This window comes from Buceros rhinoceros, unplaced genomic scaffold (assembly GCF_000710305.1).
Source record: "Buceros rhinoceros silvestris isolate BGI_N320 unplaced genomic scaffold, ASM71030v1 scaffold20921, whole genome shotgun sequence".
Classification (NCBI taxonomy): Eukaryota; Metazoa; Chordata; class Aves; order Bucerotiformes; family Bucerotidae; genus Buceros; species Buceros rhinoceros.
Window position 1 is genome coordinate 9,544 of NW_010393982.1, and position 14,427 is coordinate 23,970.

Consider the following 14,427-nt stretch of genomic DNA (forward strand, 5'->3'; position numbering starts at 1 on the left):
GCCCTCCTGATCGGGAGGCGGCCGGAGCTTTGGCTCGCTTAGAAAAATGACCTTTAAGTCTTTGTTTGAGGTTTGTTCCATTTTGTAAAGCAGCAGCACCGTGTACCAGCGCAGGAAGTGCACCTGCTTCCCCGCGCCAACAGGCAGAGCGGGTGGCTCTAAGATCTACCGCAGATGAAAATCTGAGCAAACAGCAAAACCGCCCGTACGGACACACGCCGACACAGGGCGTTGTTAGCACACAGTGAACACCCGGGGGAAGAGCTCAGGGGGTTCCTGAAGGAAAAACGGCTCATTTGAAGTGATACCCGTTTTATTCGGGTGCTCTGCAGTGACACTGTCAGCAAGTTCTGCAGTGCCCGATCCTTCCCTTCCCGCTGTCCTGGGCTTTAGCGCACGAATGACTGAAATTCAACATTTGTTTAAGAACTGGTCTCTCGGAGCAGCCTGGCAGGTCACGGCGTTAGGCACATTAGGTGGTGTTTGGAACAGCAAAGTCCCAGAAAATTTAAAAAGAAGAAAAAAAAGAAAAAAGAAAAAGAAAGGCATTTGAGCACAGGACTAAGAATTACTCCTAAGCGGAAGCTTCTGCCAGCACTGCACGACTGCTCGTCCTGGCTGCCTCAAAGCGTGCTGGAAACGCCGTGGGTCCCACGCGGAAGGCAGAGCAGCCCTGCAGCCGGGGGTCTCTCCCCGTCAGACCTGGCCCCGCCAGTAACACGCAGCAGAGCTGCACAGAGCGGTGTGTGTTCCCAGGGGAGTTCACAGCTCATCGGGCTGCTCTGACGCCTCTTCCCCAGCGCTGCTGCTGAGCAGCGCCTGCTCACCGGGCAGCCCGAGAAGGGCAGACGAGGGCCTGAAGCTCCCGAGCCGGCTGCTCTACATCCTGTTTTCTGCTGCTTCTTGACCTCCGGTTTCGTGGCTGCTGTTTGTGAAGAGCACAAGGAACACGCAGCAGAACTGCCCAGGGACCCAAGGGGAACCGCTGCAGCTTGAAAATCCCACAAACCCGCTTTTCTTCTTTTTCTTTTTTTAAAAAGAAGAACAAACCCCACCCTTTAGGTACCTGAGGCTATTAACTAAGCACACGCAGCCAAGAGGAGGAAAGGCACCTTGTAAACACTCCAGTATCAAATATAATCCCCCCACCCCGAGCCCATGAGGAGCATTATCCAGTCACAGCTCATTTCCACCACGGACAGGCGGAGAAGAAACCCAGCACCCTCTTTCTCGGAGACTTCCCATCTTCCCCTGCCCCTCTCCTGCCAGCCCCGCTGGGCGCAGCCCGACCTGGAGCAGCTGCACACACTTGTGTGTGGTTCACTGCTGTGTCAATGGAGGCTGGAAATGAGAGAACAGCAGCTGCAAACCACCCCCTGGCCTGGGCACAAATAGCCTCCCAGGTGCACTGAAGTTTGACCTGTTTTACTAGATGAACATAGATATGAACCTTAACCCTTCACCGGGTGAAAAACCAAAATAACGGGAGCCTCAGTCAGGGTCTGCGGGTGCTTCTCCCCCTGGAGCAGCATTTCACAGGTCCAGGATTGAACACCTTTACCTCGAGAGGGGCAGACTCCTTTCCTTCGATGAAGAACTAGTGTCCAAAGGTGCTTCTTGGTCCGCTTCGGAACTGTCGTCGCCACCATCCCAACCTGTCAGAAAAACCCATGAAATACAAGTGTAAGCAGCTATGGCTGGACCTCACCAGTCCCCGGCAGAGACACGCTCTGGTTTCCACACAGGACCCCTCACGGCCAAGCTCTCAGTCTGGAGCCAGAGCCCAGCAAGGAGCTGGCACCACGCAGCCACGGATCTGCCTCGGGACCGTTCTGCTCGTGGTGAGGTGGGAGGTAGTTCAAAGGGCAGAACGCCAGGCTCCCTCGCTGCCGGTGAGGGGATCTGAGGGCGACTGCGGGAGAACAGGGACCTGTCCGCACACTTCAGCTCCTCTTAGGAAAAAGAGCCAACACTGCGATCCCCTCGAGGGCTGTATTGCAGCATGGCAACTTCTAGCAGAACTTAGAGGATCTCTGGAGTCCTTTCACTGTTTTTTAACCCCCGAGTTCTCACTCACTCCAGTCAACCAGGAAGCCAGGTTGTTTTATTCTCTCTCCCCTTCTGTTACTTTGGACAGCTACAGTTCTCTTAACACTATGTGACACATGAGTATTTTCAGTCATGCCCTTGAAATAAAACTGCATCTGGCAGACACAAATCTTGGCATTTTTATGACTAAAACAGCCAACACCCAACTATTTCAAAACCTTTTACCCACATGTCCCTTCTCCTTCCCCCTCCTCTGTGTATCTCATTTCCATTCTGCAGAGACTGATTTTAAAAAAGAAAAGATGAGGTAAGTGAATTTGTTCGCTGGCGTTGCCCAGTTGCTCACCTCTGTATTCCTTTCCAGAGACAGCGGCGCTCCAGCACAAATCCCATGGGAAAAGGCTACTGTGCATATATGTAATACGGACCGAGAACCGAGATCCTGACTGCTGCAACTTCCCTCCAGCCCAGGACAGTTTGGGGTTTCTGTACCCCTTGGACACTCCACTTTCCAACTGGCCACACACATTCCCAGTCTGCTCCAGCGGGTCCCACCGCTCTGCGCTGGGGTTTCAGCGGCACACATCCTGCCGGTCCGGGGCACTGCCCACAGTGCAGTGCTGGGCGCCAACAGGCACCAGGATGGCAGAGCTTGGGCACAGGAGCTGCACCGGCTGCTCGTGGAGCAAAGCCTGACCACGCGCCGGGGAAAGAGAAATCGGGAGTGGGAGAGCACAGCAAAAACAAAAGCCAATTTGTTCTGATCAAGGCAGAGCTCCCAGGAACGGCTTTTCACTCCCGTAGGAAAGCTCTCAAGGCAGGCGTGTTCTTCAGGGCATGGGCTGGAACTGCGACACGCCACACGGCCAAGGTTACGTGTGCACTTCTTGCCGAGGTTTAGCTTCAGGAGGGCCTCTCTGCCTCCACAGCCTTGCACAGAGCCCTTCTGCCCGGCTAGCCGAGCACCACGGGCCACAGCCCTTGAGCCAGGTGTACCCAGCACGCCTTCCCAGCGGCACTGCACAGCCCACGTCTTTGCCAGCTCTACCCAAACCCAAACCGGGCCACTGTCATCACGCAGCTCTCCCTACAGCTTCTGCGCCCACACCCGGCACAAGAGACCATTCCCCAGCGCTGTCCATGCCTGCACCACACACAAACTACCTGTTCTTCACCTTCGAGGCCTGTCAGAGCCCAGCTTTGCCCCTATCAATGCTGGGTATCAGTCCCCACGCCAGACCACCTTGACAATCAGCCCAGTTGTTCCCCTCGAGCACCTCTGTGTTGACGACGTATCCCCAGGGAGGGGAGATCCTGCTAGGACCCCCTGAGCCCGGCAGCTCGCTCCCTGCAGAGCCTGCTGCGGGGGTTCCCTCCTCTGGCCACAGCGCCCGCGAAGCACCTGACAGCGCGTGAGCGGTTGGTGGTCAGTGACTGCTGCTCGGTGTGCCGGCCTCTCTCTGCCCACGCCGTCCCCAGGCCTCCCACCACGCATCTGCGTTACGGAAGAGCCTTGGTTACAGACGTGCAGCGCTGATGACTGCAGCAGCCCACCCCGGGCGCACGGCTACGCTTCCGTCAGCACCGTGGGAAAGCACCAGCGGTCAGTGGCACGGAGAGGGCAGGGAAGGTACAGGAAACACGCTGCTAGGAGAGAAAACCCCCTGGAGTTCTTCACTCCTGACAGACTGGCAGCACACCACAGACCCCTCACGCAGAGCTGTGCATTTCCTTCACGAAACCCATCGTCATGTTTAAGGTTAAACATAACTTACTCTAAAGACATTTTTATTCTGAGGGGTCAGAATATAATAGAGCCACCTCGTAAGGCCTCCCAGGCCGTGCACAGGCTAGCTCCCATCCAAATCCAGCAACTCGTGCTAAGGCAGGTGCCATCTGCTAGGTGTTCTCCCCTCAGGTGGTTTCTGGAAGGGGTAGCCTCACCCCACCACAGCTCTCGTGCTGGAGACAGCCCAGATGCAGTACTGGTGTGGGTGAAGCTGTCCGGGAGGGGGACTGGGGACAGTCTGAATGGCCAGCCCGGACCATGCCGACACAACTGCACGAGCACGATAAAACTCAGCCTTTAAACTCAAACTGGGACATTCATCGTGGAAAGTTCTGAACCCAACCACTGGAGCAATGCTGCCACAGCAGCACAGAGCTGCTGCATCCCAGACAACAGCTCTCCTCGTGCCTTGTTCCATCCACTGGGAACCAGCACAGGACCTGCGACACCACTGGTGTTAAACACACCCTGCATGTGTCCGCCCTGACCGCATCGTGCAGCCGGCACAGGTGACAGCAGCTTTCACCCCAGCTTCTGCAGTTGTGTTCTGCACAAAGCGGGTGTTGTTTTCTTCATCAGCCAACAATTCCAGGAAAAACTGCTGCTGTTGCATAATGAACCGCTATTATTTTGTTCTGCTGCACAAAGTGATCTTTAAGCAGAACGCACGGTACCAGCACGGAGCTGAAGGGAAGGGATTTTCCCCCTACGGCTTCGGTTGCAGCAGCTACCAGACATCTCAGCAGCTAAAAGTGAGGAGATGTCATTTTTCTGCAAGTGAAGAGGTAAGAAAGCTCCTGGCCTTGTCCCTGGCACATCTACATCTTGCTAATTGCAGTCCCTGCCTCACAGAGTGAGGAGCCCAACTGCTGGACCATCAAAACCAGCATTAAAGCCCTTTGCTGCAGCTGGAGTCCCAGCGCAGAACAGGCATCTGCAGACACCAAACCTGTCTGCAGACAGTCTCTGAGAGCTTGACTGAGCCAGTCTGGAAGGGGGAAGGATATTCACCAGGTTCTGAAATGCAGACTGGGCTAAGAGGAATACCACTGTGCTCCCGTACAGTTCGTGAGCAAACCTGGACTCTGGCTGAGGCCACAAAGGCTGTGAGCAAGCTGTGGACTAGCACAGTAGATGCTCCTCAGAAGCTATCGAGAGCTGCCAGCCGTTGTTTCCAGTAACGATCAATAACCCCATACTCAAATGGAGGCGGCTGGAGGGCAAGGCACCCCAGTGCTTCCGCAGACCCGGCCCAGACACGTACCTGCACCTTCCTCCTGTGCGCAAGCGAGAGCCTGCGCCAAAAGGAGCTTTGCCTTTGCGGTGGGCTTTTGTCACCACGGGGACAGCAGCAGCCCGGTGCTTCGGCTGTCCCCGGGTTCAGAAGCAGCAGTGCCTGCCGAGGAGCATCACTGTGCTTGGCGGAGTGGCAGGCTGGGGAGCTTTAGTCACCTCTGCCCTAGGCATTGCGCTGGCATTCACAAGTCTGGGAGGTCTGGACTGCCAGGTCCTGTGCCAAAACTCACAGTGGCTCCTGCCCCGAGGAACTACAGGTCTGAACCAGCTCCTCCACCACCTCCACGCTTCCTACTGCTTGCTGACAACGCACAGAGAGTACAGGGGGTTGAAGGTGGGCTGCCAGCAGCCGTGCCCAGGGACAGAGGCTGAGCGCCGGCTGCAGGCTGGCTCACACACACCACCTCCCTTGTGATAAAGCGAAAAACCTGCTCACGGAGAGAAGATAAAGGTCACCCACAAACCCAACAGAAGACTATGCTCTGGAGAGCAAGTGGATGGGAGAAGACACCCAGCGAAGCCTGAGCAGAACACTGCCGTATCCAGAAGCAGGTGAAATACCAAATACCTCCCCTGCATTCAAATGAAGAAGAAAAAGGCATAGCTACTATTACCATCTTAATACACCAACATTTGATGCTGTCCTCTCACAAGCAGCCCCTTGGGTGACCCGTGGGCTTGGGCAATCCCCCCAGTGAGAACATGTCCAGGAGATGCTGCTGCCTCTTCAAAGAGTGAAGAATTTTCTCCCCAAATTCAGAACTGTAAAGACTCCGAGGTCTTCAGGATCTCAAGCCGAGCAGCATCGACTGTCACCTACTGGAATCCCAAATGGGATTAAGTAAAAAGTGCCACCTCACGCAGTGCCGAGGTCATTCTGCCCCTCCACAGCAGCGCTGAACCCCAGACAGAGGAGCATTCCTCACCACAGCAGCTGGAAGTGGGCTGGTACTGTGGAGCAGACTTATCAGCCCCTAGATTAGCGCACTCCGAGGAACCTGGGAACCGTCTAACGGCAGCTCGAGAGGGACCTCGCTGGGAAGGACACGTGGGCATGGGAAAAGCACTGTGGGATTATTGGCTCATTAGAGGTGACCTAGAAAGGGAAGCGGGGCTGGATGTGGGCTCTTTCGGGTCCCCTCATGATACCTAAAGAAGAGCGGACATTTTTTTCTGGAGAGTTTTTCCTCCTTATTTCTACATTGGAGATTTGGTACCTGGCGGGTAGCTGGAAGGGGACATTCAAGGTGGAGGGAGAGTGAAGCCTGATGAGTGGCGAAGCAACACCACTTTTATTCCAATGCTTTATAGCTTTAACATCTACTTAAATCAAAGACATAAATGAAGGGGAGACAGAAAACCTGGTTTGTAAGAGATGTAACAAACTGGCCCCTCAATAACGTCAGCAGTTCCCTACTCATCAGTGAGACTCTGAACAGCACAACAAGAAATAATGGATTTTATCCTCTCCTTTTCATCTTGCTTTGTTCGCCTGCCTCAGGAACAGCAAAAAAGCCAAACGCCTTCTTTCACACGCCTTCCCACGATAAACACCAAAGCATCCATGAAGAAAATGAGCACGAGGCCACACCTCCGCCTCTCCCCTCATACAACCGGGTATAACACGAGATGCCATTAACAGCCAACTCCTTTCTGGGAGAGGCCACACACAAAATAATCACCCCTTTGAAGTCAATTATCACGACAGGGTCTTCCGTGGGCTTAGGACAAGGCTCTGGGAAAGGAACCAGCTTTATGCTGGGAGCTACGCTGTCTCTGTTCCTCCAGCTGACTCACGTGTCCTGCTGCAGACAGGAATGATCAGCAGGAGTGGCAGTCCAAGCCTCTGCTTAAAGGCACTCCGGGTGAAACCCACAAGCTTCAAAATCCCAGTGGGGAAAAAAAGCGTTCTTCAGGGCCAACCTCAGCCTCTCCTGGCACAGCTTAAGGCCGGTTCCTCTCATCCTGTCGCTTGTTCCTGGGGAGCAGAGACCGACCCCCCCTGGCTGCACGCTCCTGTCAGGGAGTTGTCAGAGCCAGAAGGTCTCCCCGGAGCCTCCTTTGCTCCAGGCTCAGCCCCGCCAGGTCCCTCAGCCGCTCCTCAGCACATTGTGCTCCAGACCCTGCCCCAGCTCCACTGCCCTGCTCTGGACACGCTGCAGCCCCTCCGTGTCCTTCTGGCAGTGAGGGGACAAACTGAACCCGGGATTCGAGGGGCGGCCTCACCAGTGTCCCCAGTACAGGAGGACGATCCCTGCCCTGGCCCTGCTGGCCACACCAGTGCTGGCACAAGCCAGGATGCTATTGGCCAACCACCCTGGCCCTTCTGGCCACACCAGTGCGGGCACAAGCCAGGATGCTATTGGCCACCCAGGCACACTGCCAGCTTCTCTTCAGCCAACTCCATCCAACCCCAGAAGACCCAAGGCCTCGCTCATTTCAAACCAACACTTAAAGCCCTTAAAGAATGCTGCAACTACCAAAAAAAGAAAAAAAACAATTTTTGTTTCCCTTAAGCTTTGAAAAGTTGTACAGCAAAATGTCCAGGTACAGAATGGGCAGTAAATACCAGTTCATCTAAAAAACACAAAGCCAAACCCTCAAACAAGATGTTTCAGCCCAAAAGACAGCGCAGAGGGATGCTGCCTCTCTTCAGGCACAGGACAATTCCAGAGCTCCAGGGCCACAGTTTCCAGCAAATAACAATGAGCAAAAGGGAAAAAAGCCACAGGCTGCAAGGGCGAGGAGCCAGACGAGAACAAGGAGCCTGCAGAAGATCACGGGCTGAGGATGAATCACATCTGAAAGGAGTAACTTTGCTTTCAAGTGAGATGTGAAAAGCTTCGCTCCTCGAGACAGCGCGGCCAAAACCCTAAATACAGCAAACAGAACGTTTCGGCATTCAGGCTGGGGGCGGACAGGAGTTGTGTGTCCCTTCAGTAAGAAAGCTTCGGGGAAGGGGGCTGTCCTGCATGGCCCAGCTTTGACTGACCCCGAGCACAGCCCCAGGGACCATCAGAGAAACTGCGCCAGAGAGCTCGCTGCTGAATCGGTACGGAAAATCACGGCGAGAGCCTGCAGTGCGCAGCCGTACAGCTCAGCCTGGGCAGCAGCAAACCAAGAGCACTGGCAGTGACGCAGAGCCAGCTCCAGAGCTGGCACCTCCTTAAACCAGCCCACTCTCGGCAACAGGGTGAGCTGGAGGGAGCCCCCACCCTGACACTGCTCTCGATGGCACTCTGCAGAGTAGGGAACAAACCCCAATCCTCGAATCTCCTTAAATTATAACAACATTGAACCAATCCCAAGATTTGCAAAGTTTTGCATTAATTTTCCAAGAAAAAGTGCGTTCTGTTCCATGAAAAAGATTTAAGCAGCTTTTAATTCCCCTGAAAATCATCGCAACTCATGTCTGAAAACACACTGCCACGAGCGGCTGAAGGACATTTTAAGCAGCAGGAAAACGGAAAGCGTTCTACTCTCTAGAAAAAAAAACAATCTCAGGTTTGTGGGGCTAACAGGAGCGTTACTGCTGCCGTGTAACTCAGGAATAAAGACGCACGTGTTTGTGTTTCAGCTGCACATCAGGCTGGAAAAGCAGCCGAGGAGCCCTCTGCAGAGACACAAACTGCTCTCCCAAAGGCAGGCGGTTTTGGAGCTGTGGACGAGCAGAACTGCGCAGCGTAAGCAGACGCCCTAGGACCTTCCAGTCCGAGCACGCACCCACGTCAGTCGCTATTTAGCCAGGCATCAGAATTCGTAGGGAAGCAGCCCAGGGCTTCAGAAAATCAAGCAAAAGCCAGCGGAGCCTCGTGGGGAAGGGCCCTGCCCGGACACCAGTGTGTCACTGATACCCCAGGACGTGGCGGGATCCTTAGCGAGCCCCATGCATCTGCTGCAGGAGGATCCCGACGTGGCCGGAGAAAACCCGCCTGCTAAAACCGTCGTGTTATCAGGCAGCTCTTGCAGGAGAGGCCCGGGCCTGGCTCCCGGCACACGAGGTTTCTTCCCTGTGCTTATTCTAATGATGCACATTCAATTACTCGAGGAAAGAAAGGCAGCAAATCAGAAACATCTGTAGTTTGCCATATAATTACTGACTCTTCCCCACAGAGCCTAACCTTTGGCACACCGACACCGGCCCCTGAAAGGCTGAATGACAGGACGCTCGCGTGGTTTAAACGTCCAACATGATTACAAGGCATTAAACAGGCGCCGCTATTTTCCATCGTGGTTTATGTTAACGTGAGCCCGGACTTTATGATCTTGCGTCTAATCTCGGCGCTCAGTGTGTAGTAGCTGAATTTACTCACTATTAGCGGGCCCAAAGCGCTGACACGCCGCGGTTTGATCACCTAATAAAGTGGAATACTGGATTCGGGGTTAATATGCAGCCATTACTTTTACCTGTAATAGGAATCTTTTCGACCGCGCTTTCTTCCTCGCTCTCATCTTCACGCCGGCCTGTGACTTCTGGATGTGAACAGACCATAATGAAACACATTTCAAAGGCGCAGTGATCAGACTGGTTTGGTTGCTTTCAAGCCCTACTCCCTTTAATTTCTCACTTTTGTTATCTCTTGTTTATTGATCTAAACTATCCATTACCGCCCTTAAAGGAGGCGCCTACTGTGAACTTTCCTGCAGGCGAGGCTGCCCGGCCTCTCTGTAGCTCCAGAGAAAAGGACAAGCTAGACAAATGTTGGAATTATTTAAGGCCCGATGAGATTTAGGACACAAACATCCCACAGTAACTCTGCCGTCTGCTCCGGCACCCAATGGCAGTGGCATAGATCACATCGACCGTGGAAAAGTAGTTTAAATCACAGGCTCCGTCTCCTCCGCAGATAAAAGTCGCGTGACTTTGGGAGGCCGAGCGCAGCCTGTTCCCATCTGCTGCCTGAAGAGCACTGCGACCTCACTGCCTGTCTCTTCCGGGCTCCGGTGTAAGGGACGCTGCCAGCATGGACCGGGCAAGGCGCCGCCACTGGTTATTACACCAGACTAACAGATTACTTCCTCATCTGAAGAAATTAACCGGCTCTTCACAAAGACCTTCACCTTCCAAGCTCTGAAACAGCACCGTGCACCTTCCCCAGCATGAGCCCCGCTGTCCTTGACAGCTGGTTCTGCGCTCTGCCGTTATGGCGACACGGCAATGACTCTGCCCCCGATTTCCGAACCTCAAAGCTCTTTAAACACAAGCACTCCCACCAGCCGTGTCCAGCCACGGGCTTGCTTTCCTTCCCCTGAAGGAGACAACGGCCACAACAGACATCACTCCTTTCAAGAAGTAACGAGGCTGGCAAACAACACCGAGATATTTAGGAAACCCCCCAAAGTTCATTACAAATACATATTAATTCACTGGTCGCTGCGACACAGTCCCCTGCAGATCTGGACAGAAACCACCACACACACACAGCAGGACGATAACTTTGAGCATGCAGCCGGACCTTTGAGCACGTGTTACCTTGATCCGCCGCACCGGCGAGCCAGGGAGCGTGGTTTGCCTGCTCCAGTTCCCTGCCGTCGTTGTTTGGGATGGCTGGCAGGCTGCAAGAGGATTCATTACTGGGAGCAGATGACCCATCCCCACGCTCCTCTGGAAGGGCCCCTCTCAACCCCGGCAGAGCCTGCAGCATGCAAAAATAAAGAGCAGCAGCCCGTTAGCCTCCGTCTCGAGCACTTCCCAACACACAGTTAGGCTAATCTACCTTTCACGGCACGGCCTGTCTCCAGGGTGGTTCTGTGCGACGTCAGATTACCTCGGAGTTAAACAGGCACCAGCTCAGAAACTGCATTCTGCCTTGAAGCGACACAAACTCGAGTTACTCTATTGCTAGGTTTTCCAGAAATTCCCAGTATTCCTGCCTCACGTGTTCCAGGAAGGCGGAACAGAGGGTGCATCAAATATGCTGCAGCCAGCTGAAAGGGAATCCCTGTGTTCCAGGCGCACAGCAGTGAAGCAGGTTAACCCACTGGTAGAGAAGAGAAAATGGGTAGTAAGACACAGAAGACGACAGATGTAGTTTACAGTAGGGGAAAAGGAGAAGAGTGGCTGGTGGACAGAAACCGTGGATCACTGGAACGGGCAACATGCTGAAGGCACTGGAGGAGAGGGCGGACCTGCTGCTGGTCACCCCCAGACCTCTGTGGACCACAAGTGTGATGGGGATGGAGCTGGCAGACTTGGCAGGTCTATTTGTACGGCCAGGATTATGCTGCCTGTATTCACCCCCGCAGCTTGTATCACTGAGCTGTGACTCGGGGGAAGCTTTTAGGGGCAATTCTAACTTTAGGGACAGTACTTGTTGCTCTGTCAGCAGTGCAGTAACACACTCCTTGCTCTTCCCTTCTACTTGACTGAACGTTTTAAGGGCACAATACAAATTACTTATCCACACACAGGAAAAGAAGGTACCCTGGCTGCAACCGAAGCGCACGACTGGCTAAAACATCTTCATCACCTGTTTCAGATGCTGTTAAAACTAGAATATAGCAGAATTCCTCACTAATTTTTTTTTAAAGAGTTTATAATCTTTTGCATTAACGTTTAAAGAAGTGAGCATGCTACTACTGGTAAAGTGCTCTGCGTATTCAGTGCAGCAAACGTAGCTCTGGTTAAAAAAAATGAAATACCATGCATCACTGACGATGAACAGCAACTAAACCACAGAGGAAGACAGAGGATAAAAGCCTTGTGGTAAATTCACACCACAGCAAACAGGTGAGCTTGTTGAAGTAAGTAACTGGTTTGCAGGGTGGAAAGCAGACCCCTCCTGGAGCCCTAAAGGAGATCGCTTCCTCCGTGGGACGAACTGCTGCACATCTTTGCCCCGAGACCACTGACAAACTCGTATCCTCCTCTCAGCCCCTCCTAACCGCCTCCAGGGCTGATGGGGGAACACAGCCGGCTCCTCGTTCCCCTTAACGCCTGCACAGCGGATCCCATCCGCTGCACAGAGCCCGTCTCGCCTCAGCGGAGCGTCTTAGTCTCTGGGAGTCAGTATTTAGGTACCATCAGACGCGAGTGCTCACCTGGCCGTCCTGCGCCTCCTCGCTGGGAACCAGCAGCCTTTCGAACATCGCCACCGCTTCTGCTGAGAGCTGGGCCTGGTGCTTCCCCAGGAACGAGGTGTGGTGGCTCAGGTGGGTCTGTGGAGTGTCCACATCCTGCGGCAGGGCTGGCCTGAGGAACAAACCCCAACGTGGTTAGCAGGGCAGGGCACCCATGTCACTTGGGTGCCACACCAGCCATTCATCTGGGCAAGCAGAGGAAAAGCCATCACACATTTTGTCCTTAATTCCCACATCTTCCTTTACAATTGTCGTGGAGAGGTTGGGCAGGGGCGGTCATCATCCCTCTGTCCCCTGGGTCCATCCCGACACTTGGGACCAGGGGACACTAAACCTTCCTGCAGCCCCTGGTCTCCCTGGTGTAGAGCCGCCCCGACAACCCCAGGCACTCCACTGGGCACCCACTTCCCTGGGCTCGTCTCTCTTCCCACACCCCCCCCGAATTCTTTTTATTATTTTTGAGCAAAAGTGCTTTTTAAGGCAGAAAAGATAAATACCACGATCTTGTTTGCCAAAGAGCTTTGTTTTTCCAGTTGCTCCACTGAAGTTTCACCAACAGAGGAGTGAATTCCAATTAACTCCACAAGTGTTTGTCCCTAAGAAGCCATTCAGGAACTACAGCAATGTACTAGTGCTCGCAGGCACATCGGCCTCGACAGGAGAACCAGCTAGAGTTAAATAGACCGTTCTTCAGTGCTCACAAGTGGCCTGATCCTGCTAGCACTTGAGCACTGCTGCGCCGCGAACAGGGGGAAGGTCTAGACAGAAGCTAAGGAAGAAAGAATGGAAATTGTTTTCATTACTGTATTAGAGAGACCTAAGGAAAAAAAAAAAATCAATTCTTGTTCGTCCTTGTGGCATACGCACAGGAAAGAAAAAACCCATTTTGAATAACTGTGGTTTATTGTTTTTAAAGACTATGAGCATCTTCTGCTTCACAGAAAAATGATTTGTGTCTCACAATTACATCCCCATCCTTGCGCGCCTGCGACTCACGCTGAAGATGACAGCAGTTACCAGCTAAGAGGTCTCTGAAGTTAATACATCTCCCCCGCTGCCGGAGCAGCCTGAGGCAGGAGATGCTGCAGACTGGGTGAGACAGAGGAGGGGGCGGGGGGGGGACCTGGCCTGAGCGCTGCCCAGCCCAGTAAGATTCACCATGAAAAGGAAAATAAATGAATTTGCTTCCTGTTTTCATCTCGAGTCACACGGCTCCTGCCGAGATGGGTAAAGATCAGCACTGAGACATCTTTATTCCCCAGCGCAACGGGAGGCCTGGCCCCGGGTTCTCCACACCAGCGGCAGCGCGGGCCCAGGGAGGAAGGAGAGGGACGTTAATCACACCCACACAGGCAAGTGGTGTGTCTGCAGTACCTGGTCTGCTTCTCCTCCAGCCTGGTACTGTCAGCATGGAGGGTGTTCTCAGGGGGAGGCACCCATTCGGCGTGCCCTGCAATAACGCTCGGAGCTGATGACAGATGACTGCTTCGCACCCCTCAGGGTCCTCATCCTGCTGCCAGCCCAATTACCAAAGCTACAAAGCGAAGGAGGTGTTTCACCCAGCGTTAATATAAAGCCCAGACAGGCAGCGTGGCTCTGGGGACAGAGCCTGTAACACTTCTCCTGGCTCACGGGACAAGGGGTGGGACAGCCCAGAGGGACAAACATCTGTGACGCTCACTATGAAAGATGAGGAAAGGGACAGTGAGGTCAAACCCAGCGCTCAGAAAAGGCCAGGTTTCATCTCCCACCTCTGCTGTACCACAGGGAGAGAGGAAGCTCCATCGGTTCGCCTGGTGAAACTGCTTCTCGGCCAGGTCGTGGCCAAAGCAGTTCTGTCACAAGAACCCAGCTCCAGCAAGTTAGGAAACCCTTCCTCCCAATTCCCTAGAAATCCCCTCACCATCAAGCACCGACGAGAACTCTGCCTTACCACGGCTGACACCTAATTTTCAACAAAATTACCAAGGTGTCCCCAGCTCTTGTAATGAAGAGCCTGTACTAGGTGGGACAGCGAGGGCTCCCTGCCCCCCGTTCTGTTAAGGCCTGGCTTTGGGCAATGCTCTTTGACCTCGAAAAAGGAATTATTTTTCTGGTTATTGTTGTCCACCTCAGGAAATCACAGCAGCGTTACCAGCTAAGGGGATGCTCTCACTCTTGGAAACAAGCATTTACTTCACCTACAGGCTCTGTGGAACGAGGCTGTAAAAAGC

At 53.7% G+C, this 14,427-nt stretch overlaps 1 protein-coding gene across 1 annotated transcript in view; it reads right to left on the bottom strand.

Annotated features, from left to right (window-relative positions):
• The window catches only part of KIZ (kizuna centrosomal protein), a gene marked incomplete at its 5' end in the record, with an annotated part of 38,935 nt that overhangs the window by 7,890 nt on the left and 16,618 nt on the right, over positions 1–14,427 (bottom strand). The window contains 6 exon segments of the mRNA XM_010145103.1: positions 1,562–1,655; positions 9,542–9,607; positions 10,608–10,770; positions 12,176–12,326; positions 13,589–13,643; positions 13,646–13,727. Coding sequence (XP_010143405.1) covers positions 1,562–1,655; positions 9,542–9,607; positions 10,608–10,770; positions 12,176–12,326; positions 13,589–13,643; positions 13,646–13,727 — 611 coding nt within the window.